The following is a 24,025-nucleotide window of genomic DNA, read 5'->3' as shown; positions in this document are numbered from 1 at the left end:
AATTTTCACACAAATCTTTTTCATCAATTTGGGATTGTTAATTTCCCCCATCCATGCAGTCTGTTTTAATGCAGGCTGCATATAAAGGGCTGTGGCAAATGCGCAATAAAATAATAAAATAAATCTTAGATTCCAGGGTTAGTTGCTGGGTTCACAGCCTGAGGAGATGCACTTTAATCACAGATCTCTTCTCTTCTGAGCTCATCCCCTCTCTGGGTTTGAGGTCAGAATTTGTGTGTGCGTGTGTACCTACAGTACGTAGCTATATTTTGGGGACAAATTTGTACCCAGAAGTGACCAAAACCTGACAAAAGCTCCAAAAACCTTCCTTGTTTGTAAATCTGTTATAAAAAATAAAGTAATTAAAGGTTTTTTAAAAATGTAAAAATGCAGAACGTTTTGTGTGATGGGTAGGTTTAGGATATACAGTTTATACAGTATAAAAACTATTTTGTCTATGGAATGTCCCCATTTAGATAGCTAAGTATAAGTGTGTGTGTGTGTGTGTGTGTGTGTGTGTGCGTGTGTGTGTGTTCGTGTTTCCATCCATAACAGCTCAGCCAAGCAAAGGAAACAGAGTGCCTCGCTACATTCATTCATGAGTTTCTCATGTTACACTTCCATGTAAAGTGGACAAACACACTGGAACCGAGAGCACAACCCAAATACACAGATGCCAGTGAAAATTATGATATCATAGACATTACGTAACTATTGTGAATAATTATATTTTGTTGTGTAATACAATGACATTCAAAACTGTCAAATACTTTTAGTGGCCACTGAGGTTCTGATACAAGTTGGTCTGAACACAAGAGAGACAGTTGGTTTACAGCAGCTCCACTACTGACACACAAATACACTCGTTCAAATAGCGCCAATCAGTTCTGTAACCAGACGAAACCAGCTGTGATCTGTCATGTTTACGCCAGATGGCATACAGTATGTCATGTATATTAAATTCAATCTAAGTAGGTTTAATCAGATTATTATTTTATTGTGTAACCTTCACACAATCACCTCCTCATTATGCATTGCATTGCATCATCACATTCTGGTAAAATGCAAGAAAATATACAATATTAGATATAATCAGCGATACTAAAACCAAACAAAATTTATATTGAATCCAATGTTTATTTATTAGTAGAAAAGAGAAAAAAAATCACAAGTGGTTAAAACATTCATTTACATCATTAACAGCTTATTCAGTATACCAGCTGTCACTATAACAACACACAAATACATATAATGTAATGCATCACATTTCTGCACATTGTCTCATGCCCATACACTATATAAATACTCTATGCAGTTATTAAAATTGCAGTGCATGAAAGAACTTTGTACCATTGTGCATAAATGTCACAAAGCATAATGTAAACAATAATAAAGCACAAATGACCAAAGAGATTCACAGTTCTACTTCCTGGAATATGCTGGTGCACAAAAAAAAAAAAAAAAAAAAAAAAGTCTCATACACATACATACATACACACAGCATATACAGTTTAAAGATGCAAAACATATGAATAATGACTATTTTGTATTGGTCATAGATCATGCTGTCGCAAGTTTCACCATTACTAAAGCTGAAAAAAAAAATACCCATTTTAATATAAAATAAGTAAAAATAGTAAATGGTATTGAAAATAATAAATATAATGTTTATTTAAAAATGATACATACATACACACACACACACACACACAATATATATATAAAAAACATATTAATAAACATTATAGTTAACATTTTTAAAGACAGCGTAAAATTTAGCTAGATAAAACTAGGGTAAACCTGTTCAGTTAAACAAATACAGTGAAAATCCCAAATGACATAAAACAATGGAGTCATGCATAACTGTACAGAATACAATAAACAATACGGGCCTGTTGTAAATGGGGACCACTGACCTACTTTAAGACAATGATAATTTATTCTGTACATAGAATCAGAATCTACTCTGATGCTTTAATCTGTAATTATTTGTAGAATAAATCTAAGCATTATTATTAAAAATTGAATATACGCATGCAAATCCAATTGTGCTTAGAGAATAAAAAAATCTATTTCATTTTTTAAAGTTTCCAGAAAGAACACAATACAAAAAAAGTACACAATGGTCAGAGCAGCTGAATAAAGACAGAAAGAGAGAGAGAGGTCGCAAATGCATTCATACATACTGCTCTTTGGGGAAGGTGTATGAGGAGATGGGGCCGGCGGGGGGTGTGGGGTAAGTGAATATGGCGTTCTGGTTGCAGTGCTGAGTGTAGGGGTTTTGGGGCAGGAAGGTCAGAGGAGGTTGAATGGGAGGAGAGTGCTGCTCCAGATAATCCTCTTTGTTACACGCCAAACGGTAACTCACGTAGTCGGCCGTGTTTGGGAGCTCATCGTAGAACCTCCCGGGGCTCTGTGGGAACAAAGATTCAAGGTCAGATAGAGAGAAAGAGAGAATGAACGCTGTGTATATTTAATGAGAGCGCACAGGCACACGGCTGACACTGTCACCCTGATATTACGCATGCTGGTGCTTACACGCTCAAACCTGGACCATTTTTTCCAATTCAGAACACATAAATGTTTAAAAGCAAAGTTCAAGGACGTTATACAGAGTTACTGCTGAAACATAAATGCCCCTGATGGGTCTTGTTGTGAGAGGTATTAGGACTCAACAGGGAGGCAGTAGCAGCATGTTTGTTCTCTTCTCCAGTAGGAGGCGCTCTCTACACACTAAGGCTGAGGCCAAAGGCAATTCAGGTGTATCATTAAAGCCTCAGTACCTCTATTCAGGTCGGTAGCCAGACCGTGGTGCATTAGTGCTTCTTTTCATCTGTTAAAATGGACAGAGGCCATACTGGTGTTTCTGTGGCTTTACTGAGTGCTCTCTTACCTGGAAGTCATCAGCTGCCTTCTTTTTAGACGAGGAAGGCTTATTGTGGGCAGGGGAAGAACTATTCCTGCAATAATAGAGAGGAAGAGATGGAGGGTCTTAAACATAACAATTCTATAAAACAACTACAGGCTGGTTTCATTTTGTCTTATGTCTTAGATGTCAAAAACTTTAGGAGAATCACACTGTAACAGTCAGAAAATGCTCTACTCTTTACCTATAAAATTAGTTATTAATATAAAGTCAGTAATATAAAAACGTTTAGCTTAGGCATTATTTTTTTTTAATAATGTGAAAGAGTACAACCAGCATCAATTTATATTATGCTGTCAAATTGATTAATCGTGATAAATCACATCTAACATAAACATTTGTGTTTACATAATATTTATACATATTTGCATATATATATATATATATATATATATATGTGTGTGCATGTATGTGTATATGTACATACATCACACACACACACACACACACACACACACATACGTATATGTGTGTGTGCGTTTGTATAAATATATATATATATACATATATATATCTATATATATATATATATATATATTGTGTGTTATAATATTATAATAATATTATTATAATATTATAATAATATAGTGTTAAAATATTAAATATGTTATATATGTATATACTATTATACATATTATTTTATATGAGGAACATTACAAAGATGTAAAATTTAGCCAGGTAAATATATTTTTTATTAAAATATAGTTAAAATATGAAATATATATAACTGGGGAAAGAAAATAATTACACAGTTCAATGGTAAAGTCTCAGGATTTGGAAGAGGTATCCTTCCAAATGTAGCATTTTAACTGAGTTGAGTACTTACGAATCATTGTCTGACCCTGCGTGTTTGTGCCGCTTCTGTTTGTTGACCAAATATATTGTGCCAGCTATACAGAGGATGATGCCCAGTGCAATCACCCATCCAAGGACACCCATAACCCTCTCTGCAGCGCTTAGTGACTGGGGTTTCTCTGCAGGAAAAATAAATGTTGGCCATCTCCTTGCTAATTCAACCATATATACACTACATAACATATAATCACTGTCACTGACTTTTTACTAATCAGATACTTAAGTATTCAAATGTGACATGCCTCTGAAACATGTTTCTGCTCTTACATTAACGGGAAAAGCTCTATTGTTCGGCTCAAGTCCTATTATTTTGTGTTGATGAGAAAAAAACCCACACATCCGGCTCACATTAGCTTACATGCCCTTCTTTTGTGCAAACTTGTACCAACAAACGGGGCTGCCATGGAAGGTATTCATGGGAGCTTTCACTTAGGTCATTGTGTGCATAAAACAACAATGATGTCAATGCAAACTAGTAAAAAGGGGATTTGTCATGGGATGCTCTAATGTCTCTGTAAAATAAATGTTAATGGCATAATGTTTCCATTTAAAACAGACCCTTACCCAACCTCAAAAAAGACCAGATGACCCCAAACACACTTAAATTGCTTTGCTTGGAAAATGGAGTTTATCAATTTATTGATTCTGGTATATTATATTACAAGAAAAATATTATTCATAATCAGACAAAGAAGACTTTAAAATGCAACTTTTTTCTTGACTATTTTAATTGACTTGATATACATTTTTATTTATTTTTCAGCCGAGAATTCACAAGACTTATTAACACTTGTGCTTTCACAATAAATAACAAGAACAGCAAAAACAAACACTTTATATCTGAATAGGTTTGTCTTGGCAGCATAATTAACTTCAACACATAAAGAAAATTACGAGTGTAAAAACAAATTCTTCCCATTAGCACAAAGCACAATGTATTAAATATTGTACAGCACATCCTAGGACAGTCCATTAGCTGAACAACACCAAAAGCCAATGTAACATTCAAGCAGTTTGTTCCTCAGTGTCATAAAAATGAAATCATTTTACATAAAGCAATTCAAAACACATACAGTCTAGTACAATGTATTTTTGTATCATCTCGAATAACTTCAAATAACAACATGAACATTACATCTTCAAGCAGGCCTCATATTGTAGATTGCAGCCACTGAGACATGCAATGAATCGCTGACTCTTGAAAGCTACAGCCACAGTTTATTTGATTGTTTATCTACATGTTCATATTCTCAATAGGTGGTATTTGACTACTGCAGTGCAGAGAAGTATTGTATTGTATAATGAAACCTGTGATTATAGCAGCCAGAAAGTCACTATTCTGTTTCAATAACAACAACAAAAACACAATATCTGAGTTTCCAAGAATCATGCATAAAAATATATCCACAGTGTAAGACCTTCACAGTTTATAGGTTATAGTACAGTTTTACTTGCCCTTAAAGTGAACACTATACCGAGGCTAAACTGCTTTCTCAAAACAATGGCACTGTCGAGATGTTTTCTCATCCAAACTTGACATCCATTTTAAAGGGCTGTGCTGACAAATGCCCAGCGCATGTTAGTGAAATTAGCTCTGTTACAAAACCTAATGAGCCATCCTAAACATCATTGAAAATAACTGATTTAGGACATCTACCTCGGTAGAAACTTCAAACTCTATTGAAATCAACTGTGAGTTAAGTTAGCATGTTGCTAAGCTAACAGCACTGTAACAAAACCTAATGATTTAACATCCTAAATGTCATGGAAAGTGACTGATTTGGGATGCCTAAATAGTTAGATACTCTGTGGGTCACGTAAGTGCTGCGCACAATAGAACACAACTCACAATTAATTTCAATAGAGTATGAAATTATGTTGCTAAACTAACAGCACAATACTCTATAATCATTGTGGAGGAATTTAATTAATCATAACTAACATTCCTTTGTCTTGCTGGATTAACATTTATATGCTTTGAATTTCAAAGTTAGTGTGTCTGAATATAACAAAAGAGGAAACAAAACTAGACAGCTGTCTGAAAATATATTTAACCTCATGACTTGAGCAACAAGCTGGAGTATCAAGGAATCCAAATGAGCTTTTACCTAACAGAGAATTATACATAAGAACAAATCATATTAGAGAAAAATTATATAATGAATCATGTCACCTTTGCCATGCACACTTATTCTATAAACTGTTGTATTCTTTTTGCTGGTGGGATTCTCTGGCATTGTCTGGAGTTTGTGTGTAAATGATTGTGATGCTGATTTCGAATTTGGCTGAAAGTGGCTATTTCAATACATAGTTCCCACATGACGTCACAACATACGGGCATTTGCCGACCCGGCGCCATTTCTGTGGGCATGCTGTGGGCAGAACATTAGACGAAGAAGCTGAAACGAGTTAATTTCGTGATAAAAAGTGAAAATGGTCATCTCCTGCTGGGTCAATGGATGTTCAAATCGTGCCGGAGGTTCAGTTAAATTTGGATTTTACAGTTTACCCGTCATTAGACTTCATGAATGTGACAAGACGAAGGTTTTGTCAGAACAACGATGGAGGTTATGGCTGGCGAGGATAAACAGGAAAGAAACTCCCTCAAAACACGCAAGAATTTGTTGTGTTTTATTGCGAGTGTACACAAATATAAGTTAACACTTTGCAGTTTGAATGATGTCCTGTATGTACAAAATGACGAGGTATTAAAAACATACAAAAACAACATTGTTTCCACTGTTCGATCGCGCCCGCGACTCTCACTCACACTCACACACACAGACTGACGCACACACACATTCCAGCCTTGCAATCTCAGATTATGTCCCTAAAGAACCCGCGTATAAAGTAGTTCCGCATTAACTGTTACATTAATTTGCACGCGAGTTTTATTTATTTTCATACCGTGTATATTCATATTCATGCACATATTTCCAGGCTCGGAATCGCTTACATGTGTTAAAACTCCTAGCCAATACCAGATAATGGTACACATGGATAATACAGTATCTGAGCTAAAGCTGCAAAATCAGTGCTCAGTTTAGCGCATACGGATCCACACCATTTCTGACTGAAATGTTCGCATTGTACCTCTCTCTGTCTTGTGTTAATAGAGTGTCTTTATAATCTCTGTCACTTTGTCTCTTCATGATTTTCGTAACATTATAAATAGGAAGAAATCTTCGAAATTTGCTTGTAAAACTTTGTAAACACAGCAGCTTATGCCCTCAAAGATGGCGTCTCCGGGGAGGTCACGTGACATTAATTGGCCTGTGGGAACTATGTATAGGCAGCATAATTATACATTATGCAAAAATGTTCAAATAACTATGCATAATTATGATGGCTGCCATAAATAGCGTGCTAGGTTTTGAAACAGAGATTATGTCATGCAAAGTCATCGACATGTCCAATCATTGGTCAGTCTCCAAACATCCATCATCATTTGGGGATTTTCATGCCAACAATGCTGTCTAAGTGAATCAAATCCAACGTCAGTTTGGATCCCAAAGCCTGCTTCAAAAGGAAGGAGATGGCGAAGAACGAGAAGATAGCAAAAAACGGACGTGCTGAGAAGTTCAACGTTTTGAATTCTACACATACCACTCTTCTTTAGAGATGACAGAGCCGTCCATCTGAGGAACCATGTCCACTGAGACCTCCACCTCAGATCCATACTCGTAAAAATAAGTCTGCTCGTTACATTCGTATCTCTCATGGTCCTCGATCAGTCCCGCGCAGTAGGTCTTCATCCTGCTGTCATGGCAGTTGTGAAACTCCTGAGTGCGTCCTCCTAAAATACTGGAGCCTCTGTAAAATTCCAGCTTCTTCTCTTCATCTGATTCTTCAGAGAAGGTCAGACTGTGAGGTAGCGAGGGGAGTGGCGGCACGCTGCCAGCCTTGCTGTAGCCATTTCCAAGGATTTGCTTCTTCGTACTGTAATTTCCTTTAAATGTGCATCTCCGGCGATATAAAAACACTACCAGGAGCGTAATGGCAGCCAACAGCACTGTGCCACAAACAACAGCTCCACCAATGACGGCACCTGCTTGCTGTTGCTCCCGAGACACCTCGTGTGGGTAGCTAGGGAATTCTGGGTAAGGAAAGAGGTATTCATATTGATCACTTTTAAATAGCATAACAATATGAGGTTGTTAAAGACCTTGTGAACAGATTTTTCATGAGTAGATGTTTTTCCTGTTGAAACAGGAAGTGGGGTCTAGGATCATATCAAAGGGCTTGTATCTTTACTTTGAACAACCCATACTACTGTTCAAAAGTTTGAATACAATTTTTTTGTTTTTGAAAAAAGTCTCTTGTGCTCACTAAGGCTGCATTTATTATCTTTAAATTAGATAAAATAGATTTTATTGTATTAGAATGTTTTAAAATGGAATTTATTCCTGTGATGGCAAAGCTGAATTTTCAGCATCATTACGCCAGTCGTCAGTGTCACATGATCCTTCAGAAATCATTCTAATATGCTGATTTGGTGCTCATGAAACATTTCTTCTTATTATTAATGTTGAAAACAGTTGTGCTGATTAATGTTTTTGTAGGCACCATAACCGTTTTAAACTTTTAATGTATATAATTCATTTGAATATAAAGCATTCATTTGAAATATAAATCTTTTGTAACATTATAAATATCTTTGTCACTTCTGATCAATTTATTGTATCCTTGCTGAATAAAAGTGTTAATTTCTTTTAAAGAAACTCTTACTCACCCCAAACTTTTGAACAGTATTGTAAATGTGCTAAAAGCTAAAAAAATTATAAAAAACCTTTTAGGAGTACATTTACATTGGACGCCGACTAAAAGCCACAAAGCTCAATTTCGATTTCACAAGGTCTTTTAAAAAGCAGCATGAGTAGGAGTAGGGAGTCAGGATGGGGATGACTTTTCTTTTCTTTGTACAATCCCAGGTGCCGTCGTCACTACCACCAAAGAGATCGAACCATGCAGCAGGCCGGAAGAACCACACATACATGAACACACAAGTAAATGTTTCTATTCAACGTTTCTATAGACCACACCTTATGTTAACAGCATGCCGAAAGCAAAATGATTCAGGAGATCCTCAAAGACTATGGTTCATTCAGAAGCCACACACAGACAACTTGCAGCCACATGCAAAGTGCTGCACCAGCAAGCAAGTGAAAAAAACAAAACAGCTTAGGGCCAAAGAACTAAATACAGTTTCAGGCAGTGAGAGTCCACATTGTTTACTGACACAACAATGGCATGATAATGCTTAGGGTGTATGTTTCAGAGGCAGTCGAGAGTAAGCTTAGGGTAAAAGACTAAAAGATTCACATGTATATTCAAGGTTCACATGCACAAAAGCAGTAAAGCATTCAGTCCAACAGGAAGTGTAAACAATGTACCTGTGACAATGACCTCAACGGATGCTGAGCCTGTCCCAATGCTGTTGGTGGCGTCACAGATGTATGTTCCCGAGATGTCATAGGTTACAGGAGCTTTGAAGATCAGCACATCGTCACGAAGTTCTGCTGTACTCGGCATAGTTCCATTCAAGCTAGAGAGAGAAATGCTCATCAGGTTTTGCATGAGATTTGACTGATGCTAAGATGCAAAGAACAACATCAATTGTAAGTGCAATGCAAACCTGACTTGAAATAATTTTCTGTGGTAATCGACAGATTGCTTTTGATACTGAACCCAGAAAATTCCTTTAATTAAAAATTAGCCATTTTAGACTACGGTATATTTTGAGATCATCATCTATTTCAATATATTTTAAGTGAATGTTCTTTGAATGATAAATAAATCAGCACAGAATTCAAAGGCATGTTGTTTACTAAGACTAAAATGACATACTATCTCCACTGAAACAAAGAGATGGGTGGGTTGGCATCAGCCAAGCAGGTGAGCTGAACGTTTTCTCTGTTCAAATACCAGTTTCCATCGAAGCCATCTATTAACACCTCTGGTTCATCTGTAGACAAGGAGCAAAAAGTATTATTTTTTCTCTTTCCTTCAATGGACACTAAATAAAATTGATGTAAACAGTAACAAAAATATCAGATATCTATACATATATTCAGTCTTCAAGTATCACAAGAAACATTTCTTATTATAATCAATGTTGAAAATATGACCCTTCAAAAATCCTTAATTGGTGCTGAAGTAAAATTTCAATCATCAATGTGCTGTTTAATATTTTTGTGGAATCTGTGATACATTTTTGTCATGTTTTATTTTAAGGAGTATTAAGTCCGAAAGAACAGCATTTATTTGAAATTGATTTTTTTTTTGTAACAATGTCAAAGTCTTCAGTGACGTTTAATCAACTTAATGAATCCTCACTGAATAAGTATATTTTTTCCAATTAAATATTTTTAACTTTTACTGACCCCAAACTTTTGAACAGTAGTGTAAAGCATGGTTTCTTACACTGAATGTTGAGCGTGACACTGTCTGTGAATTGTTCGTCATTATATGTGGAGACGCAAGTGAGCAGCTGTTGGTGTATTTCTCGACTGGGAATCACCAAGTAATCACTGCGCACAGTGACAGTCCCATCAGGGTTGCGTATCTCCTGAGTGTTGGATTCTCCATCCAAATCGGTTTCCCATGTGATCACACTGGGTGGCTTCCCATTGGCAGAAACGCACGTGGCAACAGTCATCTTCAGATCTCTGGATCCCGCCACTATGGAGGGTGTAGACAGACTCATCTGGATCATAGGGCGAACTGCGGGACAAATACAGAGGCTTACAACAGGCACACTGCAGGCGACTCCTGGATTACTGCAATATTCTGTCCCACGTTATGTTTTGATAGCTTTTCAGCTTATCACTTTGTGTTTTTCATTAATAACTACAATGCTCTATATAATCAGTTTTCATGGAACAGACAAAAGCCTCATCAACTTGGAAAATTATGCAATACGCACAGAAATTCTTCTTCTGTGAAATCAAATGTTTTACTCATCTCAAAACCAAAGCACTACAAAAAATCAAAAAAAGCACTACAAGCAAAATCCACTGCAGCACAACCGTGGCCAAAGGTCAATTAGCATACATGCACAGGGAAAAATAAATGTAGAAATACAGAAATAAATAAATGTATAAATGTGGAAATACAGAAATAAATAAATGTATAAATGTGGAAATACAGAAATAAATAAATGTAGGAATAAATAAATGTATAAATAAATACATATATAAATATATAAATAAATAAATATATAAATACATAAATAAATGTATAATATATACATATAGATACATAAAATACATAAAAAAATAAAAAAAATACATATACATAAAAATAAATAAATACATATAGAAATGCATAAATAAATAAATAAATACATGTAAAAATACAGAAATAGCCATTTATATTACCAAAATGTATTTATTTTCACTATTATTTCTGCATTTATTTATTTATTTCTACTTATATTGATTTATTTATTTATTTTTCGTTCTGTCATTTTTAGTCCTTCATACTGAAATTGTTTGCTGACATTAATTAGCTCTTAAATCTCATTTGGAGTCATATTTGTAAGTGCACAAAAAATAAATCAGCGTTTGTGGTATTTGTGGCCTGGAGAGATTGCTGTACAGTTGGTATTAGGAGGATAGCGGCATTACATACCATAAATAGTGAGATTAACCATGTTCTCCCTGTTGCCAGCTGGGAAGGTTGTGTACTCGCAGATGTAGGTGGATTCATCCGACAGTTTTAGCTTGTTAAAGACTATGGTGGTGTCCTCCAGGGAAGGCGTGCGCTGGCGGATGGCAGAGTTCTTGAAGCGCACACGGTCTTTAAAGGGGGTCAGCACCGACACGCCAAGGGTTGGATTGGCGATGGCCACGTTCTGCTTAGTGCCGTTGACCAGCTTCTGCCAGGTGACTTGGGAGATTTTTACAGGTGGGTTGCTGTTGACAAACTGACAGCGTAGCTCTACCTGTGAGCCCACAAATCCCGACATACTGCTATCCATCTGGACCATTTGACTACGAACATCTGGGAATGGAAAGATTAACAGTGAGTCAGGGTTTCGTTAGTCACCACTATTGAACATGTAAAGATCAAATCAAGAATGAGAAAAATTATTTTATTTATTTATTTTAATGTGGTTTTTATAAACATATTTCTATCCTGACAAAAGTTTAGCATGGTAACAGATATGACAATGTTAATGTATTTGGTATTGATTGAATAGATCTGCTACGCTGCTGTTGCTGCTGAAGAGCAAGTACAGAGACTTGCTACTGCCAATATATAGACACACTGTTGTGAGTATGTAAGACATGCTGCTGCTGCACAACAACATATATGAAATTACCCGTAGCAGATCTATACAGGTGGAGCTGGGGAAGGTGGAGGGTTTCAAAGGAACTCTGAAAGCGCAGTACAAACTGCTAAACAACAGGAACCAATCTGCTTGTTCAGTGTAGTTAACAATGTTATTGTCAGCAGGTTGTGTTAAGGACCCATCAGCCTGCACCATCTGAGTTTCATGACAGAATTTGGTACAAAACTGAACTGTGAATTTCATTTAAATTCAAATTAAGGAATTGAAATTCAGGAATTGAATGTTTCTTGAGCAGCAAATCAGCATACTAGAATGATTTCTGAAGGGTCATGTGACACTGAAGACTGGAGTAATGATGCTGAAAATTCAGCTTTGCCATCACAGGAATAAATTACATTTTAAAATGATTTAAAATACTACATTTATTTTAAATTGTAATAATATTTCACAATATTACTGTTTTGTTGCATTTTTGATCAATTAAATGCAGCCTTGGGGAGCATAAGACCCCACTTTAATACGTTTAACTTTCATTCGCTAATTCAAGCTTTCAAGTCATTAAAACCTTGGTTGTTAAAACGACAATAAAAATATATATATGAACCACCAGTAGGGCAGACAACAGACATTGTTTACTCAGTCCTGAGATATCCTGTAAATACGGGTCCTGTGCTTTCAAAGCTGGGGCAATTAGCTCAGTAACTTCTCTAATGGGTAAATTCAGCTTATTGGCTTAAAAAGACTTCTCTATCCATCAATACTATAGAATGTGGAGGACAAAGAGTAATGAAAGGTGGAGAGAACTGAAAGACGGAGGATGGAGTCTCTTTACAGTGGGCCTGTAGAGCGTAAATAAGGTGCAGCGGCTCCTTGCGACTGGGCTTAAATCTAGTTGTCTAAAAATAGGAGGGTTTAAGAACCACGGGTACTTCACCCGCCCTGGCTAAAGGGTGTCTGTAAACACAGATTGTGTTTACCTGCGGAACATGTGCGTGATACTCCAATCCCAGGCCTCCACATAGCCAGAGGATTCCTGGTGTTAAACCACTTAAAAACAGGAGACAATCCCTCTCCAATATAAGGCTGCACAGTATTGAGGTAAAGTCCCTTACATAACCATAAACATAACCCTCTTTTTTGGAAAATTCTAGTCCTTTCTGTGGAAGGGAGGTTCAGATTTGTCAATTGTGGTATTCGTGTGTTTTAAGTGATGACAAAAAGAGTTTATGGGATTCAAAACACAAGCTACTTTTTTATTCTTTTGTATTGACAAACAGATTTTTGAGCGGGAGGGTAATGCATTGTTTTCTGGTTAATTAAGTTCATTATAATTAAGGTCAAAATAGATTATATTGTTTTATAAAACTGTTCTTATAGAAAGAGAATGGAGCCTATTAAAAATACACACTAAAATATGAAACATAAAGGATAAAAATAACTGAAATAAAAATAAGTTTTTTTGGGGGGGTATAAAAATCATTTAAAAATAGACAGAAAAAATGTATTAAATAAATGAAAAATAAGTATGTAGGAACTTAGGAAGCACATAACCGGTTCATATGAATCCAGCTAAACTGTGATGATCATGTACAATGGAAAATGCATCTATGAAAAAAAGTTAAGTCAAATGGGACATTAATTAAATGATTTTGCAAAATCAGATATGTCTTTCAAAAAATCATTCCAGGACACAAATTTAATAATGTTAAATGCCGCCCTAAGTCTTCGGTCACTATAGATAGGGTAAGCTTTAAAAACAACAACAACAACGATGAAAAAATAAATGCGAGTCAGTGGCAGGCAGAAAGTCAGTAATGGATTAGAGTAGACAGTGGGGGAGCAGACTGGCGTTCCCAGGCTTTAGGGCTGCTCATGAGAGCCTGCACAAACACAGCAAAGCCCTGCTGAATAGGAGGCTTCTAGACGACAGGTTAGAGGAGGTTAGCAACAGCAGCAGATTACAGCACTCATGATATTGAAGTTCAGCATCGCTTCCGACCACATGAGAGATCCGACCACATGAGAGAGACATCAGTCCAATGCACAATGCTGCATTAACCTGCATTATGGATACCCACATAAAGAGAGATGCCACAGAATATCCAGCTAAAGCCATCCAAACACCCATGGTCATTAACAGATAAACATTTACCCTGGAAATCATTTACTATTTGTGATATCCATTGGTAATGTTTGGGGAAGTATGGCCACATTTGCAGATTATATTCGGGAACAGATGAGAAGAGAACCGGTGTGGTGCATGTGCAAGTCAGGCTATTACATTTTATCACCTTCTATGAAAAGATTCAGCACTCGAAGCAGTGTGTAAGTAATCATTATTTTAAAGCACGTTCAGTTTGAGATAATCCATACTACATTCCGAGTCATTTTTCTCCTCGAGAAAGATACTGATTTGAGAACAGCACTGAATCAGTAAGTTGAACTCAAGAACCAGATCAGACTGATTCACGAACAAATTATTCTGTTCATTTTGTTTTTGTGAACCGAATCAACAGATTCAGTGAAAAGATTCAGCTTAAATTTTTGGATCATATTGCTTTGCTGTTCACATAAAATTATCGTATGGCTTCAGAAGACTCTGTAATATAGCACATGATTCATATGATTCATGATTCATAATTTATGATGCTTTGGCCTCAAAGCTCCAGTCCTCACTCATTGTATCCTTCCTCAACATTTTTCAGTTTGTGTTCCACAGAAGAAAGGTGTGACGTAAATTAAATCAACAACCTATCATATCGGTGCATCCCTAATAAAAGGATTTTCATATGATTCATGATTCATCATTTATGATGCTTTGGCTTTTTATCATTTATGAAGGATTTTCGCAGCATTCCCATTGAACAAAAATTATGGGTTCTTCAGAAAACCTTTCAGTGACAAGTTCCAACAGTTCCAAGTACCTTTGTTTCTTAGTGTAAAGAACATTTCAATAATCTAAAGCTTTTTCATTTATAAAAAGACTTTTGTGCAATGGAAAGTGCACGTATGTTCAAGGTTCTTCATAGAGCCAATAAAGAACCTTTATTTTTAAGAGTGTACCATATTTCAAGTTGATGAAAACACAAACAATTTTCCACAATGACTTAAACCTGTGACATAAACTAACAGGATTTGTCATCTGCACATGATGACCCGACACGCTGGGTTGGACTGTGCCTCATAAGTCAGCTGTCATGACACGGAGCACAAAGCTAATAAGAAATGAAAGCCCTCCGTCAACAAAGGGGACCAAGAACACAGTCCAAACTGCTGTTCAGCTGTCCAGTCTCTTCACTGCATTCGAGAGTCAATCGGAAAAGACACAGACATTTCCACACAGCATGCACTGTCAGCTCAGAGATTTGTTCAGACATTTGTTGCATAATAAAAAAGCAAACAGAGTTCCACAGCTTGGCCTCTTATAAAATTAAAGGATTAGTTCACCTCACCCTCAAGTCATTCCAAACGTGTATGAACATTTTCCATGCAATTCCAATGGAATGACCTTTCAAGATTTGAAAGGATGCAAAAGCACCATAAAAGAGTGCTATATTCCGAGTGTTCAGACACGAATTGTGCATTTATTGTTGACTTTAAAATGGGTGAAGATAAGATTAAATAGATCTGCTATTCTCTGATGAAATTTTAAATCTTACATAATTTTATGTTTTCTAATCCAAGTAGATGTTTGCACAACATTAGTGCAATATATAAAGCATACGATCAAACATGGCTGCTCTAGGGTCATAAATGTCACATGACCTCATTTCCTCCCGCTCTGCCGGCGAACTGACAAGCTCTGGTCTCTGAGCTGATTAAAAGCTTTGAGGAATAAGAACTACAGTGTATCTTACACCTAGCTATGCAGAAGACTGATGAATATTTCCAATCATTATATGAACAGAATGAACAAATCTTATCTATATGCAACAAACTCAGTTCTGAACTGCAAAAGTCTACACAAATGTCTAATTACCAAATATTTCACCATAAACATCTGTCTATACAGAGAGAGAATAGTTTGCCACAACAACACTTCAAAATAAAATGAAAGGGGCTGATTTAGGCAGCCATTTCATTTTGTGCGATAAAGCCTTGATGAATTACACAACCTCTTCTAGTAATTTTACAACCTGATGACAAGTGATACTAGTTCCACCCTTATATGACTCAGGATGGATTTGCTTAAATCCAACAACAACAAAAAAGAAGAAGAAAAAAACCGTGGTCAATATGCATGTCAATTGCTTTTGCCAAAAAAATGTACTCGTTCTGCTTCACTACTTGGGTTAGATTCAGGGGCGAGCATATCTCAGGACCCCTTTTATCTTTAAAGCCGAACCCTGTCTATTTCCATTGGAATGTTCGAGAAGATTTATGATTTTAATTTTAATCCACGCTTCTACATTTCACTAGTTTAGCGCGACAGTTATCATAGGTATTTAGGAGTGTGAAATTAATTCTGTTCTTTCATTTTCCCCTTCAGTAGAATCATGTTCATCATCTCACAGGTCTGATACTAATGAAGTACATATAGAAAGCACTGACTTAAAACCAAGCAGATATAAATGAAGAGAAGCCATAGGTTGAGAGGATTTTTACATTTGTCTTCACTCTAACAAAAAGTTCAAGCCAAATCTGTGAACTGCTCATGAAGACTAGCTTGTGCTGCCTTAGTTCTTGTGAATGTGCCAAATAGCAATTATTTTAACAGTAACAAATGCATCACTGCACTGCTGTTTTCCCTGAGAGCTGTCCATCATGATTCTCATCACAATCTCTAAGCACTAGGCTGTTAATCTAAAAGCAGACAGGCAAAGCTGGCGATATCTGCAAAAAGAGCTGCGAATCGCTTTAATACACCCACAAGCCATTGTAATAGCAGAAAAACAACATTCAAGTCTGTTCCTAAAGAAATGAATTCATCATGTTTGAAGATGAGCCATTGCTTTGTCTCCACAAACTCAGCGTGATACAGATGCAGCCGTCAATGGAAAGTTTTATTAAGAAATTCTGATAATCACTTCTTATCAAACACAAAAGCTACTTGCATCCTTTTGTTTGAAATTATACTTTCATACTTATATGCCTGCAGGTATAGCAAAGTCATCTTCTAATATTCACTTGATGCTAGTAAACAAAACAAGGAACAGTAGCATGTCCACACAGCCTTGTCCATATTTTAATGCATTCATATTTTGAATTCAATGTTAAAATAAGTAGGATATGTAGAGACAACAATATTTAAGATATTCATAGGCTGATTGCCCTCTTTGGCTCTGTGCGCATCCAATGGGGTGAGTTTGGAGGCAGGACTATATGACAATACTGTCCATTGTTGGTCATTATTCTTGCAATTCTGTTTGGTGACTTTAATGGTGCGGATATTACATACTTCAGCTTTAATACTAGTACTGGCCGATGGTAACCAGAGCTGAGCACTACAGCAGTATGCTGCCTTAAGCAAGCTATCATACTTAATATGATGTGCCAGTAAGCCGTGAGAGCCCTCTCTGTGAATAATACCATCAGGCAGGGTTATCAACTTTTACCAGGAGACCTACCATTACATGCAATGACACTGATATCTCTCTTTCAGCTGGGTTTCTCAAGAGGAAATGTTGGATTTGTGTACACTCAGTCAATTCAGACGTACAGAGGATGACAGCCCGATGAGACGAGATTGGTGTTGCTTAAACAGTGGCTGAATAAAACATATTTTTAAAGCTCATTCTGAAGTCTTGTTTGTTCCTTCCACATCTGTCTGGAATGCTAGTATCATTCATATATTTTTTATATATTAATATATCTTTTTATTTCTATATTTTTGTACACTCAATCAATTCAGATGTACAGAGGATGACAGCCCGATGAGACGAGATTGGTGTTGCTTAAACAGTGGCTGAATAAAACATCTTTTGAGGCTCGTTCTGAAGTCTTGTTTGTTCCTTCCACATCTGTCTGGGATAATAGTATCATTAATATATTTTTTATATATTAATATATCTGTCTAGCCTGACGTCGTCATACTCAGATTCTAGTCAGAATATGAGTCTGATACTGCTCCATTGGGCTGTGATTAAGGGGCGTGTTTCAACCGAACCAGGAAAGAAAATGCCTCTGCACTCAATTGGATAGACCTACAACCAATCAGAGCAACGGAGTAAGTGACGTATGTTTTTCATTCATCTTTCCGATCGACAAATGCCTTGATCGCGGTTCTCTTTTCCTATTTTAAAATTAATGCGCTCTCGATATCTTCTATAACAGACGCGATGGCGGAATCTGCACATAATATTTCAACAAAGTTCGGGAGGAGCACGTTCAAATAATCAATCCAATCAACTTGTCATCAAACAATTACCATGTCTACCCTATCAGCATGAGAGGAAGCATATATTTATTCACTCTGTCAACTCACCTAACATTCCTTGACAGTTTTCAGCACCCTCCACTCACTCTTGGCCTGTTCTTCCACAGCCTGGAATATGGGGGGAGTACTTTGGGTTCGGGCCGAATACCGATCCCGGAGCCCTCTCCTCGGACAGCACGCCAAATATGCATTTATTCTATCTGACTTATTAAGTGTGAAATCTCAATTCTCCAGAGGCAGTCATCTTTGTTGTAAACGAATTCAACCCAATCTTTGGTGATGTGGATGATTACGTTACTGTTGATCATCTGTCCATCATCGTATAGAGCCCACCCTGACAATTTGATTGGTCCAAACAGCTTTGGTTCGGGCATAATAGCTCCACAACGGATCAAGTCCAGACCGAACTTCCCGACCTAAAAATGTTGTGGGGTCGGGGCTAAGTTTGGCTGGCATCCAGGCTAATATCTGTCACGATCACCAGTGAGAGTGCCCGTTATTACCACCAGAGGGCACTCCACCCCAGACTATTGTCATTACCTCATGAAACTACATTTCCCATAACTCACTGCCGCGACTCATCATCCCTGACTGCATCCACCTGTGTCTCATTACCTTGTCAGTCTCAGCCTATTTAAACCATGTACACTCATTCATTCCCTGCAAAGTCTTGTTTAGTGTCTCTACTGCAATTCTGAGCATTCTCTCTGTTCTTCCCGTGTTCTTGGTTTTTGATCTTTCCCCTTTTTGCTTGTGAATAAGTCACCAATATTAAGGCTAAATGATTCAATGACACATTAAAAACAGACTCCAATTCATCACAGAATAATGACCTGAATGAATCAGTGAACAACTCTAAACAAATCTTTTTGGCGAATGGATTCAAAAGTCTACTGAGATGAATCAAAATCCCCACCACTACAGAACACTGTTAATCCAGATTTATTTGATATGCATTTCTGATGAATTTGACCCCATGGTTACTGATTTGAAGCTGGTGGGTTGATACAGTTGAATCGTTTTAGTGATTTGTCCCTCAACTTAATCACAGCTCGTACTTACTCAAGCGCAGAGGGTTGCGTCGCTTGTACTGAGATGTCTTATGTCAAAGCCGTGGTTATTATTACAATGACCTGTTGCCAGAGTTCAGCCCTTTACTACATTACCCACTTGACTACTGCATCGCCGTTTAGAAAAGACTCCCAGTATTGCCATGGCAACGGTCCAAGGGATAACAGATGGTGGGAGCGTGCTCAGTGGCAGTTAAAGAGGGAGCGCTCATAGTAAGGGGGGAAAGTGGGTCAGGATCAGCCACAGCAGGACCAGACAACGCTTAACACCAGACAGGCCACACACACATACAATGGTCTTCAATAATTCCTTCTAATTAGATCTGCAAAAAGAGGAATGCATTCATATTTCACATGGATTTAAAATATGCAACTTCTTTGTTATTTAAAAGGTCCTAAGAACTTTCTACATGACATTTCACATTTATATTACATTTAGTTTTTCATATGAAAGTGAGTCATGATACACACGTCATGTTAACTGAAGAGCAGAAGAATGATTTCTCAAGTGTTATATGAAAAAGCCCGCATAGGCTGAAGTGATGAGTAATCAAAGCTGAATCAACAGCATCTTTACTCTCCACATTCACACATGTCGAATTTCGGATGTTGTAAATCATTATAGAAACCAACTGAGATTTTTGTTAATGCTAATTAAGTTCACCAGCTGCGAAACATCCTTCATGTTTCTTTAACTGTGCCTCTATCGCCTATTAGACAGGATGACAGGAAATGCATTAAAGTTTCTGTGTTTGTTACTGATAACAGTATAGAAATCATACTCAAGTTTCACCCTGAGTGATGCTATATTTTGGGATCTTATTGAGGTAAAATAGACATCAGCAATCCAACTCTATGATATGCCTACACAACTAATTATGTGTAATACTCAGTTGTACGTTATTACACAAAGTGTAGTAATATAATATTATATGCATAATATGCATAACTTGTTGGATTCATGCACAAATCTGACAAATGTCATGTAACATTTTTTACTATATTACCATCTCTGCAAAACTAGCATATTTGGTCACGCAAAAACTATTAAAGGGGTAGTTCACCCAAAAATCATCATCATTTACTCACCCTCATGTTGTTGTAAACCCGTAAGACTTTGATTCATCTTCAAAACACAAATGAAGATATTTTTAATGAAATCTGAGAGATTTCTGTCCCGCCAGTCTACGCAACTACCACTTTGACATTTCAAAAAGTTCATAAAAAAATATAAAACGAATTAAAATGCAATATGATTCGAGCGGTTTAGTCCAAATTGTCTGAAGAGACTCGATTTAAATGCTGAACAGATTTAATTTAGACATTTATTGATCTGGTGTCATCAAAGTTGTAGTTGGGTAGACTGCCAATAGAGGGACAGAAATCTATCAGATTTCATAAAAAATATCTTCATTCGTGTTCAGAAGATGAGTGAAAGTCTTATGGGTTTGGAACGAGAGGGTGAGTAAATGATGACAGACTTTTCATTTTTGGGTGAGCTAACCCTTAAACCAATTTTCAAAGGCTTGTTCTGTACAGATGTTTTGTACAGAAAATGTGACTTTTTTGTATTGTGACATTATTTAATCAATATTATTAATATTTTATATTATCATTTATAGACTTATAATAGCCTAGACTTATAATAGACTTGTGACCTGGACATGTTTTCGCGAGACACGCCCATACAGCAAAATATCAATTAGCCTAATATTTGTTAACCTACTGCTGTGGCATTAAATGCAGGGGATTACATAAGTGTGTTTGAATAAGGATTTAATTCTTGTTGTGACTGCATTTAAACATTTTGTAGCTCAATCTCTGTCCTTTCTAAAGTCCTAAAATGATTATTTAAAGCATGATAAACTCTCATGATAAAACTCTCAAAGAGGCCAGTAGCCTACTGTATTTCACACACTTTTAAAATATCAACAAGAACATGTGAGCAGTGTGTTGTTGGGTAGTGTCTGTTTTCCTAATGTTAAATAGCGTGTTGTTTCATGGAGAAATAAGAGAGATAGTTAATATTTCATTTCATTAACAGCTGAGTCCAAATGGCTCATCGAAAATAATGCTGCAAATCCCACTATATATATATATATATATATATATATATATATATATATAGATAAATCCAGCACACTGCACATGTGACAGCTTGAACTGTTGATTTATTCCCCACTACAATCGGATTGCTTTTTTCATGAAAAAGAAGGCAATCACAATTGACCAGATGTTTCTTAAGTGTAGCATCTAGGAAATCTCAGACAGCCCATGTGTTTGTAAAAAAAGAAGAAGAAGAAGATGAAGAAGAAGAAGAAAGCAGACTCTGCGGACCTTGGCTGTTACATCACAACCCATGACTTTGATGCTGCTGCATACATTGGTAAATTCAGTTCAACACAACAGAACATGTTTAGAGCCAGAACGGCTGTAAAATTATGACAGCTCAAGCTCAACCAGACTCTTGCCTCACAACATGAATTATAATAACACTTCAGGTATAGAAGCTAAAAGCTGTTAAGATAAAGAGAGTTGTACAGTGTGAAATACTTCTGAACTTTTAAGAGCTACTCTTCTACCCTTTGACTCTTCATGCTGTTATAGGATTACATAGAGACAGGCTGATATTTTTACTGATATGCTCACTTTTCATCAATTCATGAATATAAAACAACAACATTATAGCACATTGCGTGTTCTACAGGAAACAATGGTGTTCACAGGCTTATTGTGGCAAATAGCAGAAATAAAACAATGAAAAATGGATATACATAGCCTACACATTATACACCTACACACAAAAATAGTTGGTATTGGTCAGAATACAATACTAATCAATATTAAAGACTGACTGATTATCAGTTTGAACAATATTTTGGTTTTAACCAAGTCACACTTTTCTGCCTAATTGATTATTTAATGTCGTTTTTAGATGGAAAGTACATGGTGGCCTCTCAACAATAGCCTAGAGCCCACTGTAATTCATGCTTAAGTTAATTGTTTAAGACATAGAATTGTAATTGTTTGTATTGGTTTATTAGCTACTATTGCTTCAATAATAATAATAATAATAATAATAATAATAACTGGTTCTGCATATTTCCTAAATAGTCCGTAATAGTAGGCTCTTGGTCTTGGAAAACAACATCGTGGAATGTCTATAGGCTACAAGTGATCGACAATGTAGCCTAAATTGTAACAGAGAGACATAGAAGAACATTAAGAAGAAAGAGTCTCGGGACAGTTTATCTTACCTCTTATCAAAAGGATGGACATCAGTGGAAGAACCGAATTTAAAAACATCACGGTCTTGTTAAAGATGAAATAAATTCAAAACAAGTGATGCGATAAGAGATTAAGAGAGAGCACAATCCTTAGAACAATTATCCAGGTTTCCCATTTACTTAGTTGTGAGAGGAAAACTGAAGATGTTCAGATGTCCAATTGTTCATTTGAACTTGTCAGCCAGTTCGGATGGGCACCACGCGCTGGACCGAACCATTCAATACTCCGACCCTGTAAAGCAATTACGCATCAAGACGCACTTTGAACTGCGCGCGTGGGCAGCGGATCGAACATAAATCAGCTTATGGACGACCGTCTCAACATAAACCTGAGGTCTCTGTCCAGTTGCTTCCTAGACTACACAGAGTGAACGGGTTTTGTTCGCTCAGTTGTTGCTATATCGTCCTAGAATGGTTATCCTCATCCATGCGCCTTTGCCAAAAGTCTCTAAAAGCATCCTCTCTTCCGCGGAAACTAGTATTATTAACTTTACCTAACAGCAAAACTTGCTATGTTTAGTAAACGTCAATTGACGGAGACTAGCACAGAATTCAAAGTTGCGCTTAACGCGCATCTCTCGTCTGATTCGTCCGGTGATTAAGGACAATACGATTAATGGATCACAATCCCAGGCGGAGCTCAAGTGTGCAGCAGGCATAAAAAGTAAACCGAAGTAGGTAATTGTGAATAGTTCATCGGTTTCAGCAATATGGTATATTACTGATCAGCTATAAATACGTGATATCGTCCAAAGTCTGATTTGTGCAGTATTTTAGGATACACGTTTAAAGGGAATCTATTGTACAGCGCGTGTCCAAGGTAAATAAATGGTCGTACACCTCCCTCTGGTGCTCATTAATGAACATGCAATGTCAGAACTGCATTGCAGTGTTCAATGCTCAAACAATAATAAAACAGAAAACTATCTTTATGTACTGTAATGTATAATGTGATATATTTTTATATTACCAAAAACACTGCATTCGTACACCAAAAATTAAATAAAATCAAAAAGAAAAAAAGAATTCTGAATTTAGTAGGCCTACGGCAGCACAGATTACATTTACTTTTGCTGAAATATTAATGTTAATCTCTGTGTAACCCTGGATAGCAAAATCATGCTGTATTTTGAAGCGGAGGGGTTGATCTAGAAGATTGTTAAAATTAAAAGTTTTTAAATGGATGTTTTTTTGCTTGTAACATTTGCTTGTTAT

General features: G+C 36.6%; 1 protein-coding gene across 2 annotated transcripts; it reads right to left on the bottom strand.

Moving 5' to 3' along the window:
• Nucleotides 1-1,117: 1,117 nt before the first annotated feature.
• On the bottom strand, nt 1,118-23,394 carry nectin1a (nectin cell adhesion molecule 1a). 2 transcript variants are annotated; one of them, XM_084137463.1, is made up of 8 exons: nt 22,781-23,394; nt 11,414-11,785; nt 10,205-10,504; nt 9,629-9,746; nt 9,175-9,326; nt 3,753-3,900; nt 2,894-2,960; nt 1,118-2,413 (listed from the first exon to the last, which is right to left on the bottom strand). In XM_084137463.1, exons 1-8 carry the CDS (start codon nt 22,827-22,829, stop codon nt 2,177-2,179), a joined length of 1,443 nt encoding a protein of 480 aa, XP_083993589.1. In that variant the 5' UTR covers nt 22,830-23,394; the 3' UTR covers nt 1,118-2,176. The 2 variants fall into 2 exon arrangements, with proteins under 2 accessions (XP_083993589.1, XP_083993588.1); XM_084137462.1 differs by lacking the exons at nt 1,118-2,413; nt 2,894-2,960; nt 3,753-3,900 and adding an exon at nt 4,501-7,877.
• Between the last annotated feature and the right edge of the window lie 631 nt (nt 23,395-24,025).

The sequence above is a fragment of the Abramis brama genome, assembly GCF_963993115.1.
Source record: "Abramis brama genome assembly, chromosome: 15".
Lineage (NCBI taxonomy): Eukaryota > Metazoa > Chordata > Actinopteri > Cypriniformes > Leuciscidae > Abramis > Abramis brama.
This window is presented reverse-complemented; position numbering and strand designations above follow the sequence as displayed.